The sequence below is a fragment of the Gouania willdenowi genome, chromosome 13 (genome assembly GCF_900634775.1).
Source record: "Gouania willdenowi chromosome 13, fGouWil2.1, whole genome shotgun sequence".
NCBI classification, from domain to species: Eukaryota; Metazoa; Chordata; class Actinopteri; order Blenniiformes; family Gobiesocidae; genus Gouania; species Gouania willdenowi.
The window spans coordinates 27178301-27204494 of NC_041056.1; the positions used below are offsets into that span (position 1 = coordinate 27178301).

At 34.0% G+C, this 26194-nt stretch overlaps 3 protein-coding genes across 3 annotated transcripts; all 3 read right to left on the reverse strand.

Moving 5' to 3' along the window:
• Nucleotides 1-993: 993 nt before the first annotated feature.
• Nucleotides 994-15941, reverse strand: LOC114474678 (ubiquitin carboxyl-terminal hydrolase 36-like). The gene is made up of 14 exons (XM_028465114.1): nt 15878-15941; nt 15562-15675; nt 14757-14963; nt 14534-14644; nt 14311-14410; nt 13105-13172; nt 12925-12995; nt 12753-12835; nt 12542-12653; nt 12313-12453; nt 10647-10747; nt 10217-10364; nt 1618-1684; nt 994-998 (listed from the first exon to the last, which is right to left on the reverse strand). The coding sequence occupies exons 3-14, from the start codon at nt 14959-14961 to the stop codon at nt 994-996; spliced, it is 1212 nt and encodes a 403-aa protein (XP_028320915.1). The 5' UTR covers nt 14962-14963; nt 15562-15675; nt 15878-15941.
• On the reverse strand, nt 4308-7517 carry LOC114474526 (ubiquitin carboxyl-terminal hydrolase 36-like). The gene is made up of 7 exons (XM_028464912.1): nt 7453-7517; nt 7029-7142; nt 6223-6429; nt 6000-6110; nt 5774-5873; nt 4564-4631; nt 4308-4454 (listed from the first exon to the last, which is right to left on the reverse strand). Exons 3-7 carry the CDS (start codon nt 6425-6427, stop codon nt 4366-4368), a joined length of 573 nt encoding a protein of 190 aa, XP_028320713.1. The 5' UTR covers nt 6428-6429; nt 7029-7142; nt 7453-7517; the 3' UTR covers nt 4308-4365.
• On the reverse strand, nt 15607-24440 carry LOC114474680 (ubiquitin carboxyl-terminal hydrolase 36-like). The gene is made up of 13 exons (XM_028465119.1): nt 24376-24440; nt 23954-24067; nt 23149-23355; nt 22926-23036; nt 22702-22801; nt 21518-21585; nt 21338-21408; nt 21166-21248; nt 20955-21066; nt 20726-20866; nt 19061-19161; nt 18630-18777; nt 15607-15675 (listed from the first exon to the last, which is right to left on the reverse strand). The coding sequence occupies exons 3-13, from the start codon at nt 23351-23353 to the stop codon at nt 15607-15609; spliced, it is 1209 nt and encodes a 402-aa protein (XP_028320920.1). The 5' UTR covers nt 23354-23355; nt 23954-24067; nt 24376-24440.
• Nucleotides 24441-26194: the final 1754 nt, after the last annotated feature.

Here is a 26194-nt window from a genome sequence, read left to right on the forward strand (position 1 = left end):
AATACAATCCCCCTTTTTATTTTTTTTTGTTTATATTTTCTTTGTGTGTGTGTATGTGTGGTTTTTTTTTTCAAAACAGGATGTTTGTTCCGTAGTGGAATGAACGGAGTAAACTAGAAACTATTTGGTTCATTCTGTTTGGTTTAAGACTGAATGAAAACGGAACAGAATGAAACAGGTGGAGGCGGGGCCGCTAGCATTTTTGTTTACAAAGGTTTTAACTGGATTGGAACGGATTCATGACACTAGTTCAACTTCAAATCTTTTCGTCTCCAAACCCTCAGACTGGATGACATACAGTAGAAATATGCCATAGTGCAGATTTCATTGTTTTTTTGTCACAAAAACATATTTCAAATGATCATATTAAAGTTTTTACCAGAAAAAAATAACCAAGCAAATACAGAACTTTTGATCAATGGAAAAACAAGCTACCCAAACTAATCCTTAGCTCTCGTCCCATCACTGCCACCTTTCAATGTTTTTGGAGTGGTTACAAAATTACATTTTGATTCTTCCCACTATATATCTGCTCCTTTAAAAATTATTATTATTTTTTTTTTTTGCAAATATCGATCAGTCAATCGTGTGATTTTTAATTTGGATGTTTTTCTGGAACTATCTGCTTTTCAACCTCAGGACCAGGGTCTACATTTAGTTCAGAGGAGATGTAACAGTGATCAAGGGCTAAGATTTTAAATTTGCTCAGAAACTTGCTGAATTTTAGAATTGTATGACTTCTGGCTTGTAAGGCTGTCCAAACATTGATCACTCAATCACTTTGCTTTTCTTTGGTTAGTATTTATCAAATTGGGCCTTTTGAACATTTAAACTGCTTCATGTTGACAGGTTGGTTGAATATCTTTTGTTTCCACATATCTGACACAGTATTTAAACTCAGGCATAGCTAGTGCATTCTATTCCGCAACAGGTTGGTTGGATAGCTGTTTCCCTTTGATCATTAAAACTTTCTAAAAGGCTATTGTTTTCAGGTTATCCTGGGTCGAAAAAACGGGATACATTATTCCTATTAAGCTTTCTTTTCTTTCTATTTACATTTTTAAAGAAATGAAACAGCGGCGAATGAATGACAACTTTTTTCATTTTGACTTCACTGCATTTTGACTTCATTAATGCGTTTTAGCATTCAAACAAATCTCTTATTTTACTACATTTTTTGTGTGACTTTCAGGTCTAAAAAAATGAAACTTTTATGACACAAATCCTAATATATTCAACCAAAATTACTCAATAAATATTGTTGGATTCCCATTCACAGAAAGCTACCACGTCACAGAGTTGTGATGCAAATAATTTAGTCTATTGGGCCCATTAACTACACATGCTCACTGTGTACCAGGACATTTCACGTTTGGCTACAATAGAATATGTGTGTGAACCAAAATGTGACATATTTAAAAGGAAATAAGAGTCAATACAACATACATTTGGGAGATTTATTTAGGTTTATTCTGTTTACATGAAAAAAGCAATGGATTAAGTAAAATGCTGAAGTACATAATAGTATAAATATTTACAAGCTGTCACTGTTTGTTTTCTTTCCTCGTCTCTTCTTCTTCTTCTTCTTCTTCTTCTTCTTCTTATTCTTCTTCTTGCGTTTTTTGGAGCCCTGAGAGCCATGTGGCTGGGTGGATAAGGGCTGTGCTTTGACCTCCAGGCAAACCTCCAGAATGAGACATGTTGTGGGGAACGTGATCCAGAGATTTAGGTGAAGTTAAAGGAATGGAGAGGTGGCGGCTAACATAGCAGGAGCAGGAGGAATCTTCTGAGACAAACTGGACCTGGGATGAGGAGGTCAAAGGAGCCTCTTGCCTGAAATACAAAAAAAACACACAAGGTGGTCAATTAAATTTTTCAGTTTCAATTACATTTTCAATTACCCATGTTGAATTACGATTACAGTGACCAGCATTTTTACTAATTACAATTAACATGGCAGCCTTGATTAAAACCACTTTTATTTTCCTGGAAAGAATAGTCCCTAATTCATCGTTTTACAGGATTTTTTTCCCATCAAAACTATTAAATTAAGTGGGAGAAATAGTGTTGAAATGATTTCCTTTTTAAATGATTAATAATCAATCATCACTTACTTGCTGTAGAACAGAACATAGGCTTGGTGTTTCAGGACAGCACTGATGTCACTTTTTGACACCAAATTTGTCGTTCATCCTATACCACTGGTTGTCACTCGCCTGTAAAACACACACAAATCAGCTATAGCTCTCAATGACATTTACACAAGACAGGTTCAGATCAATTATAATTGTAATTGTGTAATTGATTATTAATTTACAATCATGGTGTATAAAATCTTGTAATTGAGTTTTGATAATTAACTTTGTAATTGTGATTGCCATGAAAAATTCCAGAATATTTGTCAATTGTAGTTTTAATGCAAAACTGGGGAAACATGTAACACTTCTATGTACATTTCTACGCATAATGTACAATATTAAAATATGTTTCATATCAAGCTTTACCACATTTTACCATTTAAAAATAAATAAACCGAAGGATATACTGACACAAATACCCCAACCCTGACACACTTTTCAGCACAGAGCGTAATGATGGAATAAATGAGTGATAACACACATTTTAAAGAATATAATTTTGTAAACAAGTGGAATGAAACAGTATTTAGATTTATCTCTATGGTTTTTATGAATGCTGGTTATTTCCCATTTTGTTGTTTGTTATTGTTATTATTCAGTATATTATTCTCTTACTTTGTGTGTTTTTGTTGTTTTTGTGTGTTGTTGGTATTATTTAATCAGCGGTTCTCAACTGGTCTCACCCTGGGACCCACATTTTGCAACGGTTAATAAATTGCAACCCACTTTTTTTTTCTTTTCTTATTTTTTTAAGAATTCAACCAACCATATTTTGTTATTCAAAAATAGCGTTGACAAAACATATACATATATAATCATTTTTAAACATAAATCTCCATATTTTCCTGGTCAACATGCATTTCTGTCAAATGGAAGTTTATTTCAAAATAAAAGACAAGTACAGCATGAAAGAAATTTAGTATTTATTTTTGACCAGCTGTCTGCCACCCACTCAGTATAGGCTGCGACCCACCAGTTGAGAATCACTGATTAAATCATTCTCTCAGTATTTGTGTTTTTGGGTGTCACTTTCTTATGCCGTATTGTATGTTTCTCTGTTTTTTTGTGTGTATTTTGTAGTGATCTTGTGTTTTTTTTGTATTTATTTATTTAATGTGTTCTTTGTCGTTTTGTGTGTTACTGTTAATAGTATTTTTCTCTCTCTTAGTGCATGTGTTTTGGTGCCACTTTGTCGTTGTTTGTCTGTTTTTGTATTATTCACTATATTTTTCTCTTATTTGTGTGTTTTTGTTGTCATTTTTTGAGTGCTGGTAATATTTAGTAGAAAGTGTCTATTTGTACGGACAACCCCCGGTGCTAGTAGTACGGTTACCAAAGTACAACTACATCTTAGGGTTAGGTTATAACCCAATATTGCAACAACTTTTAGGGTTAAGTTTAGTCTAAGTCACGTGACCTAACTGGCCCAATGGGGGCGCTGCGTCCGGATAGAATGTTGATACAGCAACCGATAACCACTGCCTATTTAGTATGGTTATCAATTTTTAACTAAAATAATGCTTTTATTTGTTAATTTTCCTCACTCCCTCTTTCTCAAATACCCCCTGTATTGCCATTGCGTACCCCCATTTGAGAAAAACACTGGGTTAGCAGGTAAAAGCAGTGCCAGTACCTTGACGTAGCAGAAGTAGTGACCATAATGATCACTGTGCCCAGAGTGAACCAGTACCGCGTACAGGCTGTAGATCCGAGGCTTTCCTTGAGTCTTGGACATGAATGGACGTAGATCCAAGTACTCAGAGTATTTCACGTGCTGATTAACAAACAAAACAGGAATTAAAAGCAGTCGGAAACCAGCAGAATACATGAGATAATCTTCTGTTTGCACATAGTGAGGATACCTTTGAGATCTTCCCTCCAGTGAAATCATCAAATCTCTTAAGAGAGACAGTCAGCACGTTGGCTCTCTTATGAATTGTGAATCGCTTAGTGGCCGTGACCATGTGTTCACATCTAATGGAAGGAAATAATTGTTTCATTAGTTTGCTGGAAAACTACTATGATTATAAGAAAGAAAAAGAGCAGACATTTGGCAAAGAATTATTCACTGACTTTGAGCACTTGTACGCGTTTTCACCGCCGAGCTGCTCTGCCTTTACAAACTGCTCCAAAGCCTCGGACACAGTGGAAGCTTTCTGCATGGGAAGAGAAAACAACAGTTTAACTAATCATGTTCTGATGAACAAATATTTAAACGTTAATCAGATTAAATCGAACAAATTACCTGAATATCCAGAGTGACATCCAGAAAAGGATCAAACGTATCCGAAACGGCTTTGCAGTTTAAACATTTCACTGTAAAAGGAAAAATAAATAAATCAAGGCCATGTACAGTATGTAGTTGAGTCAAACCATGAGAACACAAACAATATGTTGGAGTATAAAAAAGTAACAAATATTATACCTCTGGAGCGCAAACAGCCTCCAAATACTTGGTGGATTAACGTGGTTGTCTGCGTTTGCCTGTCCAGTCTATAAGAAGCACAAAACATGGTGTCAAACAAGAATGAACAACATGTGACTTGATACCAGGGTTAGGGTCAATTCTAATTGTAGTCGTGTAATTGATATTTACAAATATGGCGTAATTGTAATTTTAAAAAAATCTGTTGCTTTCGTAATTGTAATTAAATTGCAATTGAGATCAGATAATTGACTTTGTATTTGTAATTGTAATTGTTCTAACTAGTAGGGATGTAACGATTCACTCAACTCCCGATACGATTCGATTCACGATACTGGGTTCACGATACGATTCTCTCACGATTCATTTTACAAAATGGGACTGTACTTAAATGACTGAAAAATATTCCTTTATTTTTTGGGGGGAAAAAAAAACTAGAAAATACTGTACTATTTTCCTTTTATTTTTCATTGTCAAAAGACTCCCTTGATGAACTATTCAAACAATGCAATTTAACTAAAAATAAATCTAGAAGCCTATTCATTTAAATTCTGGTTCCATAGTAAACAATAAAAAACTGCATAATAGGTATTTTTCTTTTTAAAAGTGCAACTGAAAATGTATTTTGTGCCTTAATAATTGGACCTTAAAAAAAAATTAAAAAAAACAGTCTGCACTGTATTTGCGTCAGATATTTGTTTGAACCAGCAGAGGGCGATGGTAACACAGTGGTCGGTTGGGATGCAGCTAAGTGTAGTGAAGAAGAGATGCTATGCTAGCAGACAGAGCTAATAGAAAAAACGTGACTTTTACAGATATTCACGTAATATTACAGATATTCTTTTGGTGCTAAAGGGGTAATGAATCATTTATTAACATATTTAAGAGTAGAAGGCGGCCAGAAAGAAAGTATTAGCAGACTTCGCCCGCCGCCATGACTTCTGGATAGCGCCCTCTGCTGGTTAAAAAAGTACTGCGATTCAATTTTCACAGCATCGACGTGAACCTTGATACCTATGAATCGATTTTTAACTGCCTTACGATTAATCGTTACATCCCTACTAACTACAGTTTCACACAAATGCAGTTAACAATTATTAAAATATGTTTCATATCAAGCTTTCCCACATTTTACCAATTAAAAAAAAAAATTTAAAACCTAAATTTTTTATTGTCCCTGCTCTATGCTGGACAGGTGAATGAAACTTACTTGATTGCAGGTAAGCAGGACTGTTGCATAGCTTCCACTGTGTATCGCAGAAACTCGTGCGCATCCTCCTGGTTTCCATACTGGAAGTGTTTTGCAATCGCTGCAATTGGAAAAAAAAAAAAAAACATCTTAGTAAAGCTAAACATAAGAAAAGTTGATTTTGATGTCGTCTTAGTAAAAACTACCTGCAAAGCTTCAATATTATAGCTTTGCTGGAGTCACTTACTTTTGAGCTCCTTGAGCACACCAGTAGGCCTGATGACCCTGCCTGAGTTGGCAAATACTTGTAGGATGTGGTTTTCCATGATGCACATCATACAAAATCCTGGTTCGTGACCTACAAAAATAAAAGATCAGCAAATTCTCATTAGCATTAGAGGAATTACCCTGGAAAATAGCGCATAGATTTACCAAAACTGATCAACAATGGTGTAAAAGTTCATAATTACATGTCTTGGAGTGCTCCTTGGTCAGCATGTAGTTTGCCAACGGTGGTGTGTAGGTGATGCATTGGAGAACTGAGTTAAGATAACAGGTGTTCCCTGCGTTCATCAGACCTGCACCAATGTCATGGACCCTGGCCCAGTTTAGGTTAAGCTGGTCAGGAGAGAACAGGACCTTCCTGGGCATTTCAATGCCAGATCTACTGTTCATAGCTGGACACACAAAGCACACATTATTATAATGCAATTACATTCAACTTTTTACAAGCAATATTTTAAGATTTCAAACTAGCGCCATTTTTATTTAGCTATAATTAAAAGGAGTGGGGTTAAATTATAATTGTAATTTTAAAAATTTGTTGTTGCAATTGTATTTAGATTGATTTTAGATAATTGACTTTGTAATTGTGAATGCCATGAAAATTTTATAAAAATTGACAATTATAATTTAATGAAAAACTGGGGCACCATGTTGCAGTTCTACACATATGTAGTTAACAGATATTAAAATATGTTTGATATCAACCTTTCCCACATTTTACCATTAAAAAAAACCCCAATATAAATGTAGAAATATACTGACACAAAAAAAGGCTTAGACGCCTTCACCAAAAATATTAAAACCTATATTTTCATTGATTAGGAAGCCTAACAATGCAACCAATAGAAGGAAATAAACTAGATGATAGATATTTGTTATTTTACAGCTAAAGATGGTTAAGGGGTACACTTGAGAAACACTGTTATAGAGCATGTATGGAGAAACTCCATCCTTAAAAAATTATACCAGCCAGTAAAAACACTGCTCAAACCTTTCTTCCGTGGCCCTGAGGGTCTACTGTTGCAGACTGCAGACTTCAGCCTTGGGTGATTACACCCAACTGACCCAGGGTCAGACTTTTCTGAAGATCTGCCTTGTTTTCACACTGCAATGGGGATGAGAATACATAAGTGCATATCTTTAGATCCATACAAACGAACAAAACAATATAATATGTTATCATTATTATTTAGATTTTTAAAACCAATCAGAAATACACCATTTTTTTTTTAAGTTTCTGGTTTTCTAGTTTTCCTGTTTCTGGTTTTAAACTAATGAAACAATTGGTTTTGAATCTAAATAACATATTTTTTACTCTGTTGTCATTTGATATATTTAAAATCAATTAAAAATTAAATATGTTAAGGTTTTGTTTAATCAGAAAAGTTTTTTCAGTAATTTGTCTATATCCTTACATGTTTCCACTGTTAACTTCAAGTCTTCTTTAGAGGTGATATAGTTTTGCTGTGTTCTTTCAAGTTTCCTCAAAAAGAATAACTGTGAAAACATCTACTGACGGCTTTCATGTCCCTTGTGGGCGTGGCCAACTGTCGGCAACTTTTCGCGCATGCGTTGAACAGTTCCAGTGGTCAATCAATGGCATGCTACAGCTAGCTAGTGTGTTATCTTCTTACAACGGTCTCACTCTGACACAGTAAATCGAAACACGGCTATGAATGACTATGGTCAGTCATTTTCTGGTTTTGTGTTTGTTTGTTTAACCTGAACACGATAGGTTTAAGTAACGGCGTGTAAATAAATGAATGTTTATCCGTGTGTTGTTGCCGCCATCTAGCGGCAGAAAAGTGTAGCAGCATTGTCTCAGAAAGGGCTTCAGAATACCCGGATGCAATGTTATTTTCTGTTGACCCCAGACGCACTTCCACATAACCTTAAAAACTACAATAAATCTGAAATTTCAGCCATCAGAACAACATTTAAAAAAATATATTCCCCCAAAATATAAAGATCATCCACTTCAAAATTCTAAATGACATTTACCTATCAAATGATTTTATTAATAAAAGATTTGAACTGGATGTGGACAATTGTTACATATGCAAAACAAATGTAGAAACAACAAAACATTTATTTTATGACTGAAATTGTTAAATCTATATGGAACTCTAAATATGATTTGTTGTTTTCTAATAACAAGTGCAGTGCCCGTAGGAAGTATGTCTTACTATAGAAAAGTGGGATGTTAAGTGTCTTTTTTATGGATGTTAACATGGGAACTTTAATTCATCTTTACTTTAGAATAAAAGTTAAATCCTCTTTAAACTGACCTTGTAAACACTCAATTCCTATTACAAATTCAATTCTGAATTACACACACACACACACACACAGACAGAGATTCTTTGCTTTATAGATAGATATAAACATTGATTTCTGGTCTTTTCAAAATGTAAAATTTGGCATCTACCTTAAAAATGAAAAAAAAAACACATTTTTTGATTAATAATGTATTCATAATAACAAAATATTGTACACAAATGCAAATATGCTAAATGCCCATGGTCAAAGATTCCTAGACAAAATTGAAAATGTTCATGCAAGAATATTATTTAATTTTATAATAAAGTCAAATTTATAAAAATAAAAATACAATCCCCCTTTTTATTTTATTTTGTTTTATATTTTCTTTGTGTGTGTGTATGTGTGTTTTTTTTTTTCAAAACAGGATGTTTGTTCCGTAGTGGAATGAACGGAGTAAACTAGAAACTATTTGGTTCATTCTGTTTGGTTTAAGACTGAATGAAAACGGAACAGAATGAAACAGGTGGAGGCGGGGCCGCTAGCATTTTTGTTTATAAAGGTTTTAACTGGATTGGAACGGATTCATGACACTAAGTTCAACTTCAAATCTTTTCGTCTCCAAACCCTCAGAGCTGTGAATACATACAGTAGAATATGCCATATTGCAGATTTCATTGTTTTTTTGTCACAAAAACATATTTCAAATGATCATATTAAAGTTTTTACCAGAAAAAAATAACCAAAGCAAATACAGAACTTTTATCAATGGAAAAACAAGCTACCCAAACTAATCCTGAGCTCTCGTCCCATCACTGCCACCTTTCAATGTTTTTGGAGTGGTTACAAAATTACATTTTGATTCTTCCCACTATATATCTGCTCCTTTAAAAATTATTATTATTTTTTTTTTTGCAAATATCGGATCAGTCAATCGTGTGATTTTTAATTTGGGTGTTTTTCTGGAACTATCTGCTTTTCAACCTCAGGAACCAGGGTCTACATTTAGTTCAGAGGAGATGTAACAGTGATCAAGGGCTAAGATTTTAAATTTGCTCAGAAACTTGCTGAATTTTAGAATTGTATGACTTCTGGCTTGTAAGGCTGTCCAAACATTGATCACTCAATCACTTTGCTTTTCTTTGGTTAGTATTTATCAAATTGGGCCTTTTGAACATTTAAACTGCTTCATGTTGACAGGTTGGTTGAATATCTTTTGTTTCCACATATCTGACACAGTATTTAAACTCAGGCATAGCTTGTGCATTCTATTCCGCAACAGGTTGGTTTGGATAGCTGTTTCCCTTTGATCATTAAAACTTTCTAAAAGGCTATTGTTTTCAGGTTATCCTGGGTCGAAAAAAACAGGATACATTATTCCTATTAAGCTTTCTATTTCTTTCTATTTACATTTTTAAAGAAATGAAACAGCGGTGAATGAATGACAACTTTTTTTCATTTTGACTTCACTGCATTTTGACTTCATTAATGCGTTTTAGCATTCAAACAAATCTCTTATTTTACTACATTTTTTGTGTAACTTTCAGGTCTAAAAAAATGAAACTTTTGTGACACAAATCCTAATATATTCAACCAAGAATTACTCAATAAATATTGTTGGATTCCCATTCACAGAAAGCTACCACGTCACAGAGTTGTGATGCAAATAATTTAGTCTATTGGGCCCATTAACTACACATGCTCACTGTGTACCAGGACATTTCACGTTTGGCTACAATAGAATATTGTGTGAACCAAAATGTGACATATTTAAAAGGAAATAATAGTCAATACAACATACATTTGGGAGATTTATTTAGGTTTATTCTGTTTACATGAAAAAAGCAATGATTAAGTAAAATGCTGAAGTACATAATAGTATAAATATTTACAAGCTGTTTTTAAGGGCTGTGCTTTGACCTCCAGAATGAGACGTGTTGTGGGAACGTGATCCAGAGATTTAGGTGAAGTTAAAGGAATGGAGAGGTGGTGGCTAACATTAGCAGGAGCAGGAGGAATCTTCTGAGACAAACTGGACTGGGATGAGGAGGTCAAAGGAGCCTCTTGCCTGAAATACAAAAAAAACACACAAGGTGGTCAATTGAATTTTTCAGTTTCAATTACATTTTCAATTACCCATGTTGAATTACGATTACAGTGACCAGCATTTTTACTAATTACAATTAACATGGCAGCCTTGATTAAAACCACTTTTATTTTCCTGGAAAGAATAGTCCCTAATTCATCGTTTTACAGGATTTTTTTCCCATCAAAACTACTAAATTAAGTGGGAGAAAATAGTATTGAAATGATTTCCTTTTTAAATGATTAATAATCAATCATCACTTACTTGCTGTAGAACAGAACATAGGCTTGGTGTTTCAGGACAGCACTGATGTCACTTTTTGACACCAAAGTGTCGTTCATCCTATACCACTGGTTGTCACTCGCCTGTAAAACACACACACAATCAGCTATAGCTCTCAATGACATTTACACAAGACAGGGTTCAGATCAATTATAATTGTAATTGTGTAATTGATTATTAATTTACAATCATGGTGTAATAAAATCTTGTAATTGAGTTTTGATAATTAACTTTGTAATTGTGATTGCCATGAAAATTCCAGAATATTTGTCAATTGTAGTTTAACGCAAAACTGGGGAAACATGTAACACTTCTATGTACATTTCTACGCATAATGTACAATTATTAAAATATGTTTCATATCAAGCTTTACCACATTTTACCATTTAAAATAAATAAATAAATAAACCGAAGGATATACTGACACAAATACCCCAACCCTGACACACTTTTCAGCACAGAGCGTAATGATGGAATAAATGAGTGATAACACACATTTTAAAGAATATAATTTTGTAAACAAGTGGAATGAAACAGTATTTAGATTTATCTCTATGGTTTTTATGAATGCTGGTTATTTCCCATTTTGTTGTTTGTTATTGTTATTATTCAGTATATTTATCTCTTACTTTGTGTGTTTTTGTTGTTTTTGTGTGTTGTTGGTATTATTTAAATCAGGGGTTCTCAACTGGTCTCACCCTGGGACCCACATTTTGCAACGGTTATTAAATTGCGACCCACCTTTTTTTTTCTTTTTTTTTAAGAATTCAACCAACCATATTTTGTTATTCAAAGATAGCCGTTGACAACACATATACATATATAATCATTTTTAAAACATAAATCTCCATATTTTCCTGGTCAACATGCATTTCTGTCAAATGGAAAGTTTATTTAAAAATAAAAGACAAGTGCAGCATGAGAGAAATTTAGTATTTATTTTTGACCAGCTGTCTGCCACCCACTCAGTATAGGTCTGCGACCCACCAGTTGAGAATCACTGATTAAATCATTCTCTCAGTATTTGTGTTTTTGGTGTCACTTCTTATGCCGTATTGTATGTTTCTCTGTTTTTTTGTGTGTATTTTGTAGTGATCTTGTGTTTTTTTTGTATTTATTTTATTTAATGTGTCTTTGTCGTTTTGTGTGTTACTGTTAATAGTATTTTTCTCTCTCTTAGTGCATGTGTTTTTGGTGCCACTTTGTCGTTGTTTGTCTGTTTTTGTATTATTCACTATATTTTTCTCTTAATTTGTGTGTTTTTGTTGTCATTTTTTGAGTTGCTGGTAATATTTAGTAGAAAGTGTCTATTTGTACGGACAACCCCCGGTGCTAGTAGTACGGTTACCAAAGTACAACTACATCTTAGGGTTAGGTTATAACCCAATATTGCAACAACTTTTAGGGTTAAGTTTAGTCTAAGTCACATGACCTAAACTGGCCCAATGGGGGCGCTGCGTACGGATAGAATGTTGATACAGCAACCGATAACCACTGCCTATTTAGTATGGTTATCATTTTTAACTAAAAATAATGCTTTTATTTGTTAATTTTCCTCACTCCCTCTTTCTCAAATACCCCCTGTATTGCCATTGCGTACCCCCATTTGAGAAACACTGGGTTAGCAGGTAAAAAGCAGTGCCAGTACCTTGACGTAGCAGAAGTAGTGACCATAATGATCTTTGTGCCCAGAGTGAACCAGTACCGCGTACAGGCTGTAGATCCGGGGCTTTCCTTGAGTCTTGGACATGAATGGACGTAGATCCAAGTACTCAGAGTATTTCACGTGCTGATTAACAAACAAAACAGGAATTAAAAGCAGTCGGAAACCAGCAGAATACATGAGATAATCTTCTGTTTGCACATAGTGAGGATACCTTTGAGATCTTCCCTCCAGTGAAATCATCAAATCTCTTAAGAGAGACAGTCAGCACGTTGGCTCTCTTATGAATTGTGAATCGCTTAGTGGCCGTGACCATGTGTTCACATCTAATGGAAGGAAATAATTGTTTCATTAGTTTGCTGGAAAACTGCTATGATTGTAAGAAAGAAAAAGAGCAGACATTTGGCAAAGAATTATTCACTGACTTTGAGCACTTGTACGCGTTTTCACCGCCGAGCTGCTCTGCCTTTACAAACTGCTCCAAAGCCTCGGACACAGTGGAAGCTTTCTGCATGGGAAGAGAAAACAACAGTTTAACTAATCATGTTCTGATGAACAAATATTTAAAGGTTAATCAGATTAAATCGAACAAATTACCTGAATATCCAGAGTGACATCCAGAAAAGGATCAAACGTATCCGAAACGGCTTTGCAGTTTAAACATTTCACTGTAAAAGGAAAAATAAATAAATCAATGCCATGTACAGTATGTAGTTGAGTCAAACCATGAGAACACAAACAATATGTTGGAGTATAAAAAAGTAACAAATATTATACCTCTGGAGCGCAAACAGCCTCCAAATACTTGGTGGATTAACGTGGTTGTCTGCGTTTGCCTGTCCAGTCTATAAGAAGCACAAAACATGGTGTCAAACAAGAATGAACAACATGTGACTTGATACCAGGGTTAGGGTCAATTCTAATTGTAGTCGCGTAATTGATATTTACAAATATGGCGTAATTGTAATTTTAAAAAAATCTGTTGCTTTCGTAATTGTAATTAAATTGCAATTAAGATCAGATAATTGACTTTGTATTTGTAATTGTAATTGTTCTAACTAGTAGGGATGTAACGATTCACTCAACTCCCGATACGATTCGATTCACGATACTGGGTTCACGATACGATTCTCTCACGATTCATTTTACAAAATGGGACTGTACTTAAATGACTGAAAAATATTCCTTTATTTTTTGGGGGGAAAAAAAAACTAGAAAATACTGTACTATTTTCCTTTTATTTTTCATTGTCAAAAGACTCCCTTGATGAACTATTCAAACAATGCAATTTAACTAAAAATAAATCTAGAAGCCTATTCATTTAAATTCTGGTTCCATAGTAAACAATAAAAAACTGCATAATAGTTCTTTTTCTTTTTAAAAGTGCAACTGAAAATGTATTTTGTGCCTTAACAATTGGACCTTAAAAAAAAAAAAAAAACAGTCTGCACTGTATTTGCGTCAGATATTTGTTTGAACCAGCAGAGGGCGATGGTAACACAGTGGTCGGTTGGGATGCAGCTAAGTGCAGTGAAGAAGAGATGCTATGCTAGCAGACAGAGCTAATAGAAAAACGTGACTTTTACAGATATTCACGTAATATTACAGATATTCTTTTGGTGCTAAAGGGGTAATGAATCATTTATTAACATATTTAAGAGTAGAAGGCAGCCAGAAAGAAAGTGTTAGCAGATTTCGCCCGCCGCCATGACTTCTGGATAGCGCCCTCTGCTGGTTAAAAAAGTACTGCGATTCAATTTTCACAGCATCGACGTGAACCTTGATACCTATGAATCGATTTTTAACTGCCTTACGATTAATCGTTACATCCCTACTAACTACAGTTTCACACAAATGCAGTTAACAATTATTAAAATATGTTTCATATCAAGCTTTCCCACATTTTACCAATTAAAAAAAAAAATTTAAAACCTATATTTTTTATTGTCCCTGCTCTATGCTGGACAGGTGAATGAAACTTACTTGATTGCAGGTAAGCAGGACTGTTGCATAGCTTCCACTGTGTATCGCAGAAACTCGTGCGCATCCTCCTGGTTTCCATACTGGAAGTGTTTTGCAATCGCTGCAATTGGAAAAAAAAAAAACATCTTAGTAAAGCTAAACATAAGAAAAGTTGATTTTGATGTCGTCTTAGTAAAAACTACCTGCAAAGCTTCAATATTATAGCTTTGCTGGAGTCACTTACTTTTGAGCTCCTTGAGCACACCAGTAGGCCTGATGACCCTGCCTGAGTTGGCAAATACTTGTAGGATGTGGTTTTCCATGATGCACATCATACAAAATCCTGGTTCGTGACCTACAAAAACAAAAGATGAGCAAATTCTCATTAGCATTAGAGGAATTACCCTGGAAAATAGCGCATAGATTTACCAAAACTGATCAACAATGGTGTAAAAGTTCATAATTACATGTCTTGGAGTGCTCCTTGGTCAGCATGTAGTTTGCCAACGGTGGTGTGTAGGTGATGCATTGGAGAACTGAGTTAAGATAACAGGTGTTCCCCGCGTTCATCAGACCTGCACCAATGTCATGGACCCTGGCCCAGTTTAGGTTAAGCTGGTCAGGAGAGAACAGGACCTTCCTGGGCATTTCAATGCCAGATCTACTGTTCATAGCTGGACACACAAAGCACACATTATTATAATGCAATTACATTCAACTTTTTACAAGCAATATTTTAAGATTTCAAACTAGCGCCATTTTTATTTAGCTATAATTAAAAGGATTGGGGTTAAATTATAATTGTATTTTTAAAAATTTGTTGTTGCAATTGTATTTAGATTGATTTTAGATAATTGACTTTGTAATTGTGAATGCCATGAAAATTTTATAAAAATTGACAATTATAATTTAATGAAAAACTGGGGCACCATGTTGCAGTTCTACACATATGTAGTTAACAGATATTAAAATATGTTTGATATCAAGCTTTCCCACATTTTACCATTAAAAAAAACCCAATATAAATGTAGAAATATACTGACACAAAAAAAGGCTTAGACGCCTTCACCAAAAATATTAAAACCTATATTTTCATTGATTAGGAAGCCTAACAATGCAACCAATAGAAGGAAATAAACTAGATGATAGATATTTGTTATTTTACAGCTAAAGATGGTTAAGGGGTACACTTGAGAAACACTGTTAAAGAGCATGTATGGAGAAACTCCATCCTTAAAAAATTATACCAGCCAGTAAAAACACTGCTCAAACCTTTCTTCCGTGGCCCTGAGGGTCTACTGTTGCAGACTGCAGACTTCAGCCTTGGGTGATTACACCCAACTGACCCAGGGTCAGACTTTTCTGAAGATCTGCCTTGTTTTCACACTGCAATGGGGATGAGAATACATAAGTGCATATCTTTAGATCCATACAAACGAAAAAAACAATATAATATGTTATCATTATTATTTAGATTTTTAAAACCAATCAGAAATACACCATTTTTTTTTTAAGTTTTGGTTTTCAAAATATGTTAAGGTTTTGTTTAATCAGAAAAGTTTTTTCAGTAATTTGTCTATATCCTTACATGTTTCTACTGTTAACTTCAAGTCTTCTTTAGAGGTGATATAGTTTTGCTGTGTTCTTTCAAGTTTCCTCAAAAAGAATACTACTGACGGCTTTCATGTCCCTTGTGGGCGTGGCCAACTGTCGGCAACTTTTCGCGCATGCGTTGAACAGTTCCAGTGGTCAATCAATAGCATGCTACAGCTAGCTAGTGTGTTAGCTTCTTACAACGGTCTCACTCTGACACAGTAAATCGAAACACGGCTATGAATGACTATGGTCAGTCATTTTCTGGTTTTGTGTTTGTTTGTTTAACCTGAACATGATAGGTTTAAGTAACGGCGTGTAAATAAATGAATGTTTATCCGTGTGTTGTTGCCGCCATCTAGCGGCAGAAAAGTGTAGCAGCATTGTCTCAGAAAGGGCTTCAGAATACCCGGATGCAATGTTATTTTCTGTTGACCCCAGACGCACTTCCACATAACCTTAAAAACTACAATAAATCTGAAATTTCAGCCATCAGAACAACATATTTAAAATTTGTTATTCCCCAAAATATAAAGATCATCCACTTCAAAATTCTAAATGACATTTACCTATCAAATGATTTTATTAATAAAAGATTTGAACTGGATGTGGACAATTGTTACATATGCAAAACAAATGTAGAAACAACAATACATTTATTTTATGACTGAAATTGTTAAATCTATATGGAACTCTAAATATGATTTGTTGTTTTCTAATAACAAGTGCAGTGCCCGTAGGAAGTATGTCTTACTATAGAAAAGTGGGATGTTAAGTGTCTTTTTTATGGATGTTAACATGGGAACTTTAATTCATCTTTACTTTAGAATAAAAGTTAAATCCTCTTTAAACTGACCTTGTAAACACTCAATTCCTATTACAAATTCAATTCTGAATTACACACACACACACACACACAGAAAGAGATTCTTTGCTTTACAGATAGATATAAACATTGATTTCTGGTCTTTTCAAAATGTAAAATTTGGCATCTACCTTAAAAATGAAGAAAAAAAAAAAAACGTACATTTTTGATTAATAATGCATTCATAATGACAAAATATTACACACACAAATGCAAATATGCTAAATGCCCATGGTCAAAGATTCCTAGACAAAATTGAAAATGTTCATGCAAGAATACTATTTAATTTTATAATAAAGTCAAATTTATTAAAAAAAAATACCCCTTTTTATTTTATTTTGTTTCATATTTTCCTTTTGTGTGTGTGTGTTTTTTTTGTTTTCAATACAGGATGTTTGTTCCGTAGTGGAATGAACGGAGTAAACTAGAAACTATTTGGTTCATTCTGTTTGGTTTAAGACTGAATGAAAACGGAACAGAATGAAACAGGTGGAGGCGGGGCCGCTAGCATTTTTGTTTATAAAGGTTTTAACTGGATTGGAACGGATTCATGACACTAAGTTCAACTTCAAATCTTTTCGTCTCCAAACCCTCAGAGCTGTGAATACATACAGTAGAATATGCCATATTGCAGATTTCATTGTTTTTTTGTCACAAAAACATATTTCAAATGATCATATTAAAGTTTTTACCAGAAAAAAATAACCAAAGCAAATACAGAACTTTTATCAATGGAAAAACAAGCTACCCAAACTAATCCTTAGCTCTCGTCCCATCACTGCCACCTTTCAATGTTTTTGGAGTGGTTACAAAATTACATTTTGATTCTTCCCACTATATATCTGCTCCTTTAAAAATTATTATTATTTTTTTTTTTGCAAATATCGGATCAGTCAATCGTGTGATTTTTAATTTGGGTGTTTTTCTGGAACTATCTGCTTTTCAACCTCAGGAACCAGGGTCTACATTTAGTTCAGAGGAGATGTAACAGTGATCAAGGGCTAAGATTTTAAATTTGCTCAGAAACTTGCTGAATTTTAGAATTGTATGACTTCTGGCTTGTAAGGCTGTCCAAACATTGATCACTCAATCACTTTGCTTTTCTTTGGTTAGTATTTATCAAATTGGGCCTTTTGAACATTTAAACTGCTTCATGTTGACAGGTTGGTTGAATATCTTTTGTTTCCACATATCTGACACAGTATTTAAACTCAGGCATAGCTAGTGCATTCTATTCCGCAACAGGTTGGTTTGGATAGCTGTTTCCCTTTGATCATTAAAACTTTCTAAAAGGCTATTGTTTTCAGGTTATCCTGGGTCGAAAAAAACGGGATACATTATTCCTATTAAGCTTTCTTTTTCTTTCTATTTACATTTTTAAAGAAATGAAACAGCGGCGAATGAATGACAACTTTTTTCATTTTGACTTCACTGCATTTTGACTTCATTAATGCGTTTTAGCATTCAAACAAATCTCTTATTTTACTACATTTTTTGTGTGACTTTCAGGTCTAAAAAAATGAAACTTTTATGACACAAATCCTAATATATTCAACCAAAAATTACTCAATAAATATTGTTGGATTCCCATTCACAGAAAGCTACCACGTCACAGAGTTGTGATGCAAATAATTTAGTCTATTGGGCCCATTAACTACACATGCTCACTGTGTACCAGGACATTTCACGTTTGGCTACAATAGAATATTGTGTGAACCAAAATGTGACATATTTAAAAGGAAATAATAGTCAATACAACATACATTTGGGAGATTTATTTAGGTTTATTCTGTTTACATGAAAAAAGCAATGATTAAGTAAAATGCTGAAGTACATAATAGTATAAATATTTACAAGCTGTTTTTAAGGGCTGTGCTTTGACCTCCAGAATGAGACGTGTTGTGGGAACGTGATCCAGAGATTTAGGTGAAGTTAAAGGAATGGAGAGGTGGTGGCTAACATTAGCAGGAGCAGGAGGAATCTTCTGAGACAAACTGGACTGGGATGAGGAGGTCAAAGGAGCCTCTTGCCTGAAATACAAAAAAAACACACAAGGTGGTCAATTGAATTTTTCAGTTTCAATTACATTTTCAATTACCCATGTTGAATTACGATTACAGTGACCAGCATTTTTACTAATTACAATTAACATGGCAGCCTTGATTAAAACCACTTTTATTTTCCTGGAAAGAATAGTCCCTAATTCATCGTTTTACAGGATTTTTTTCCCCATCAAAACTACTAAATTAAGTGGGAGAAAATAGTATTGAAATGATTTCCTTTTTAAATGATTAATAATCAATCATCACTTACTTGCTGTAGAACAGAACATAGGCTTGGTGTTTCAGGACAGCACTGATGTCACTTTTTGACACCAAATTGTCGTTCATCCTATACCACTGGTTGTCACTCGCCTGTAAAACACACACACAATCAGCTATAGCTCTCAATGACATTTACACAAGACAGGGTTCAGATCAATTATAATTGTAATTGTGTAATTGATTATTAATTTACAATCATGGTGTAATAAAATCTTGTAATTGAGTTTTGATAATTAACTTTGTAATTGTGATTGCCATGAAAATTCCAGAATATTTGTCAATTGTAGTTTAACGCAAAACTGGGGAAACATGTAACACTTCTATGTACATTTCTACGCATAATGTACAATTATTAAAATATGTTTCATATCAAGCTTTACCACATTTTACCATTTAAAATAAATAAATAAATAAACCGAAGGATATACTGACACAAATACCCCAACCCTGACACACTTTTCAGCACAGAGCGTAATGATGGAATAAATGAGTGATAACACATTTTAAAGAATATAATTTTGTAAACAAGTGGAATGAAACAGTATTTAGATTTATCTCTATGGTTTTTATGAATGCTGGTTATTTCCCATTTTGTTGTTTGTTATTGTTATTATTCAGTATATTTATCTCTTACTTTGTGTGTTTTTGTTGTTTTTGTGTGTTGTTGGTATTATTTAAATCAGGGGTTCTCAACTGGTCTCACCCTGGGACCCACATTTTGCAACGGTTATTAAATTGCGACCCACCTTTTTTTTTCTTTTTTTTTAAGAATTCAACCAACCATATTTTGTTATTCAAAGATAGCCGTTGACAACACATATACATATATAATCATTTTTAAAACATAAATCTCCATATTTTCCTGGTCAACATGCATTTCTGTCAAATGGAAAGTTTATTTAAAAATAAAAGACAAGTGCAGCATGAGAGAAATTTAGTATTTATTTTTGACCAGCTGTCTGCCACCCACTCAGTATAGGTCTGCGACCCACCAGTTGAGAATCACTAATTAAATCATTCTCTCAGTATTTGTGTTTTTGGTTTCACTTCTTATGCCGTATTGTATGTTTCTCTGTTTTTTTGTGTGTATTTTGTAGTGATCTTGTGTTTTTTTTTGTATTTATTTTATTTAATGTGTCTTTGTCGTTTTGTGTGTTACTGTTAATAGTATTTTTCTCTCTCTTAGTGCATGTGTTTTTGGTGCCACTTTGTCGTTGTTTGTCTGTTTTTGTATTATTCACTATATTTTTCTCTTAATTTGTGTGTTTTTGTTGTCATTTTTTGAGTTGCTGGTAATATTTAGTAGAAAGTGTCTATTTGTACGGACAACCCCCGGTGCTAGTAGTACGGTTACCAAAGTACAACTACATCTTAGGGTTAGGTTATAACCCAATATTGCAACAACTTTTAGGGTTAAGTTTAGTCTAAGTCACGTGACCTAAACTGGCCCAATGGGGGCGCTGCGTACGGATAGAATGTTGATACAGCAACCGATAACCACTGCCTATTTAGTATGGTTATCATTTTTAACTAAAAATAATGCTTTTATTTGTTAATTTTCCTCACTCCCTCTTTCTCAAATACCCCCTGTATTGCCATTGCGTACCCCCATTTGAGAAACACTGGGTTAGCAGGTAAAAAGCAGTGCCAGTACCTTGACGTAGCAGAAGTAGTGACCATAATGATCTTTGTGCCCAGAGTGAACCAGTACCGCGTACAGGCTGTAGATCCGGGGCTTTCCTTGAGTCTTGGACATGAATGGACGTAGATCCAAGTACTCAGAGTATTTCACGTGCTGATTAACAAACAAAACAGGAATTAAAAGCAGTCGGAAACCAGCAGAATACATGAGATAATCTTCTGTTTGCACATAGTGAGGATACCTTTGAGATCTTCCCTCCAGTGAAATCATCAAATCTCTTAAGAGAGACAGTCAGCACGTTGGCTCTCTTATGAATTGTGAATCGCTTAGTGGCCGTGACCATGTGTTCACATCTAATGGAAGGAAATAATTGTTTCATTAGTTTGCTGGAAAACTACTATGATTATAAGAAAGAAAAAGAGCAGACATTTGGCAAAGAATTATTCACTGACTTTGAGCACTTGTACGCGTTTTCACCGCCGAGCTGCTCTGCCTTTACAAACTGCTCCAAAGCCTCGGACACAGTGGAAGCTTTCTGCACGGGAAGAGAAAACAACAGTTTAACTAATCATGTTCTGATGAACAAATATTTAAACGTTAATCAGATTAAATCGAACAAATTACCTGAATATCCAGAGTGACATCCAGAAAAGGATCAAACGTATCCGAAACGGCTTTGCAGTTTAAACATTTCACTGTAAAAGGAAAAATAAATAAATCAATGCCATGTACAGTATGTAGTTGAGTCAAACCATGAGAACACAAACAATATGTTGGAGTATAAAAAAGTAACAAATATTATACCTCTGGAGCGCAAACAGCCTCCAAATACTTGGTGGATTAACGTGGTTGTCTGCGTTTGCCTGTCCAGTCTATAAGAAGCACAAAACATGGTGTCAAACAAGAATGAACAACATGTGACTTGATACCAGGGTTAGGGTCAATTCTAATTGTAGTCGCGTAATTGATATTTACAAATATGGCGTAATTGTAATTTTAAAAAAATCTGTTGCTTTCGTAATTGTAATTAAATTGCAATTAAGATCAGATAATTGACTTTGTATTTGTAATTGTAATTGTTCTAACTAGTAGGGATGTAACGATTCACTCAACTCCCGATACGATTCGATTCACGATACTGGGTTCACGATACGATTCTCTCACGATTCATTTTACAAAATGGGACTGTACTTAAATGACTGAAAAATATTCCTTTATTTTTTGGGGGGAAAAAAAAACTAGAAAATACTGTACTATTTTCCTTTTATTTTTCATTGTCAAAAGACTCCCTTGATGAACTATTCAAACAATGCAATTTAACTAAAAATAAATCTAGAAGCCTATTCATTTAAATTCTGGTTCCATAGTAAACAATAAAAAACTGCATAATAGGTATTTTTCTTTTTAAAAGTGCAACTGAAAATGTATTTTGTGCCTTAACAATTGGACCTTAAAAAAAAAAAAAAAACAGTCTGCACTGTAATTGCATCAGATACTTGTTTGAACCAGCAGAGGGCGATGGTAACACAGTGGTCGGTTGGGATGCAGCTAAGTGCAGTGAAGAAGAGATGCTATGCTAGCAGACAGAGCTAATAGAAAAACGTGACTTTTACAGATATTCACGTAATATTACAGATATTCTTTTGGTGCTAAAGGGGTAATGAATCATTTATTAACATATTTAGGAGTAGAAGGCAGCCAGAAAGAGTTAGCAGATTTCGCCTGCCGCCATGACTTCTGGTTAAAAAAGTACTGTGATTCAATTTTCACAGCATCGACGTGAACCTTGATACCTATGAATCGATTTTTAACTGCCTTACGATTAATCGTTACATCCCTACTAACTACAGTTTCACACAAATGCAGTTAACAATTATTAAAATATGTTTCATATCAAGCTTTCCCACATTTTACCAATTAAAAAAAAAATTTAAAACCTAAATTTTTTATTGTCCCTGCTCTATGCTGGACAGGTGAATGAAACTTACTTGATTGCAGGTAAGCAGGACTGTTGCATAGCTTCCACTGTGTATCGCAGAAACTCGTGCGCATCCTCCTGGTTTCCATACTGGAAGTGTTTTGCAATCGCTGCAATTGGAAAAAAAAAAAAACATCTTAGTAAAGCTAAACATAAGAAAAGTTGATTTTGATGTCGTCTTAGTAAAAACTACCTGCAAAGCTTCAATATTATAGCTTTGCTGGAGTCACTTACTTTTGAGCTTTTTGAGCACACCAGTAGGCCTGATGACCCTGCCTGAGTTGGCAAATACTTGTAGGATGTGGTTTTCCATGATGCACATCATACAAAATCCTGGTTCGTGACCTACAAAAACAAAAGATGAGCAAATTCTCATTAGCATTAGAGGAATTACCCTGGAAAATAGCGCATAGATTTACCAAAACTGATCAACAATGGTGTAAAAGTTCATAATTACATGTCTTGGAGTGCTCCTTGGTCAGCATGTAGTTTGCCAATGGTGGTGTGTAGGTGATGCATTGGAGAACTGAGTTAAGATAACAGGTGTTCCCCGCGTTCATCAGACCTGCACCAATGTCATGGACCCTGGCCCAGTTTAGGTTAAGCTGGTCAGGAGAGAACAGGACCTTCCTGGGCATTTCAATGCCAGATCTACTGTTCATAGCTGGACACACAAAGCACACATTATTATAATGCAATTACATTCAACTTTTTACAAGCAATATTTTAAGATTTCAAACTAGCGCCATTTTTATTTAGCTATAATTAAAAGGAGTGGGGTTAAATTATAATTGTAATTTTAAAAATTTGTTGTTGCAATTGTATTTAGATTGATTTTAGATAATTGACTTTGTAATTGTGAATGCCATGAAAATTTTATAAAAATTGACAATTATAATTTAATGAAAAACTGGGGCACCATGTTGCAGTTCTACACATATGTAGTTAACAGATATTAAAATATGTTTGATATCAACCTTTCCCACATTTTACCATTAAAAAAAACCCAATATAAATGTAGAAATATACTGACACAAAAAAAGGCTTAGACGCCTTCACCAAAAATATTAAAACCTATATTTTCATTGATTAGGAAGCCTAACAATGCAACCAATAGAAGGAAATAAACTAGATGATAGATATTTGTTATTTTACAGCTAAAGATGGTTAAGGGGTACACTTGAGAAACACTGTTATAGAGCATGTATGGAGAAACTCCATCCTTAAAAAATTATACCAGCCAGTAAAAACACTGCTCAAACCTTTCTTCCGTGGCCCTGAGGGTCTACTGTTGCAGACTGCAGACTTCAGCCTTGGGTGATTACACCCAACTGACCCAGGGTCAGACTTTTCTGAAGATCTGCCTTGTTTTCACACTGCAATGGGGATGAGAATACATAAGTGCATATCTTTAGATCCATACAAACGAACAAAACAATATAATATGTTATCATTATTATTTAGATTTTTAAAACCAATCAGAAATACACCATTTTTTTTAAGTTTCTGGTTTTCTAGTTTTCCTGTTTCTGGTTTTAAACTAATGAAACAATTGGTTTTGAATCTAAATAACATATTTTTTACTCTGTTGTCATTTGATATATTTAAAATCAATTAAAAATTAAATATGTTAAGGTTTTGTTTAATCAGAAAAGTTTTTTCAGTAATTTGTCTATATCCTTACATGTTTCCACTGTTAACTTCAAGTCTTCTTTAGAGGTGATATAGTTTTGCTGTGTTCTTTCAAGTTTCCTCAAAAAGAATAACTGTGAAAACATCTACTGACGGCTTTCATGTCCCTTGTGGGCGTGGCCAACTGTCGGCAACTTTTCGCGCATGCGTTGAACAGTTCCAGTGGTCAATCAATGGCATGCTACAGCTAGCTAGTGTGTTAGCTTCTTACAACGGTCTCACTCTGACACAGTAAATCGAAACACGGCTATGAATGACTATGGTCAGTCATTTTCTGGTTTTGTGTTTGTTTGTTTAACCTGAACACGATAGGTTTAAGTAACGGCGTGTAAATAAATGAATGTTTATCCGTGTGTTGTTGCCGCCATCTAGCGGCAGAAAAGTGTAGCAGCATTGTCTCAGAAAGGGCTTCAGAATACCCGGATGCAATGTTATTTTCTGTTGACCCCAGACGCACTTCCACATAACCTTAAAAACTACAATAAATCTGAAATTTCAGCCATCAGAACAACATTTAAAAAAATGTATTCCCCCAAAATATAAAGATCATCCACTTCAAAATTCTAAATGACATTTACCTATCAAATGATTTTATTAATAAAAGATTTGAACTGGATGTGGACAATTGTTACATATGCAAAACAAATGTAGAAACAACAATACATTTATTTTATGACTGAAATTGTTAAATCTATATGGAACTCTAAATATGATTTGTTGTTTTCTAATAAGTGCAGTGCCCGTAGGAAGTATGTCTTACTATAGAAAAGTGGGATGTTAAGTGTCTTTTTTATGAATGTTAACATGGGAACTTTAATTCATCTTTACTTTAGAATAAAAGTTAAATCCTCTTTAAACTGACCTTGTAAACACTCAATTCCTATTACAAATTCAATTCTGAATTACACACACACACACAGACAGAGATTCTTTGCTTTATAGATAGATATAAACATTGATTTCTGGTCTTTTCAAAATGTAAAATTTGGCATTTACCATAAAAATGAAAAAAAAAAAAACATACATTTTTTGATTAATAATGTATTCATAATAACAAAATATTATACACAAATGCAAATATGCTAAATGCCCATGGTCAAAGATTTCTAGACAAAATTGAAAATGTTCATGCAAGAATATTATTTAATTTTATAATAAAGTCAAATTTATAAAAATAAAAATACAATCCCCCTTTTTATTTTGTTTTGTTTTATATTTTCTTTTGTGTGTGTGTGTGTGTGTGTGTTTTTTTTTCTTCAAAACAGGATGTTTGTTCCGTAGCGGAATGAACGGAGTAAACTAGAAACTATTTGGTTCATTCTGTTTGGTTTAAGACTGAATGAAAACGGAACAGAATGAAACAGGTGGAGGCGGGGCCGCTAGCATTTTTGTTTACAAAGGTTTTAACTGGATTGGAAGTGTTAGCTGTTTAGGAATGTACAACTATATACCTCTGTGCCTCAATGTTTATTATTTATTGCAAGTGCAATTTTTGAGAGAGAGTTGATAAACCATTTTATTTATTGCTTTGGTTGTGTGTGGTTTTGCATTTAAGGTGTTTTTTTTTTTTGTTTTTTTTTTTCTTAACAGAGACGGGGTTTATTTTATTGTTTTTGTTTGTGATCATTATTAAAGTATATTTTTTTGCTAACAGAGACAGAGTCCATTTTATTTAAATTGTTTGTTTTATTTGTTTAAAATATTTAAAAGTTTTTGAAATTACAATGGTAAAAAATACTAATGAGAAATACAAGTTGATTGTATTTGAAAGGTTGTACTTGCATTTTTTTATGTTATTATTATTTTAGTTG

Excerpts from the sequence above, each read along its gene's own strand:
- LOC114474526 (XM_028464912.1), bottom strand. The coding sequence starts at position 6,427 with ATGAACAGTAGATCTGGCATTGAAATGCCCAGGAAGGTCCTGTTCTCT. Across the intron at positions 6,111-6,222 it reads CAAGGAGCACTCCAAGACAT|GTCACGAACCAGGATTTTGT; the intron begins GTAATTATGAAC and ends TTATTTTTGTAG. Across the intron at positions 5,874-5,999 it reads TGTGCTCAAGGAGCTCAAAA|CGATTGCAAAACACTTCCAG; the intron begins GTAAGTGACTCC and ends TTCCAATTGCAG.
- LOC114474678 (XM_028465114.1), bottom strand. The coding sequence starts at position 14,961 with ATGAACAGTAGATCTGGCATTGAAATGCCCAGGAAGGTCCTGTTCTCT. Across the intron at positions 14,645-14,756 it reads CAAGGAGCACTCCAAGACAT|GTCACGAACCAGGATTTTGT; the intron begins GTAATTATGAAC and ends TTGTTTTTGTAG. Across the intron at positions 12,996-13,104 it reads AGGCTGTTTGCGCTCCAGAG|TGAAATGTTTAAACTGCAAA; the intron begins GTATAATATTTG and ends TTCCTTTTACAG.
- LOC114474680 (XM_028465119.1), bottom strand. The coding sequence starts at position 23,353 with ATGAACAGTAGATCTGGCATTGAAATGCCCAGGAAGGTCCTGTTCTCT. Across the intron at positions 21,409-21,517 it reads AGGCTGTTTGCGCTCCAGAG|TGAAATGTTTAAACTGCAAA; the intron begins GTATAATATTTG and ends TTCCTTTTACAG. Across the intron at positions 19,162-20,725 it reads ACTACTTCTGCTACGTCAAG|GCGAGTGACAACCAGTGGTA; the intron begins GTACTGGCACTG and ends TGTGTTTTACAG.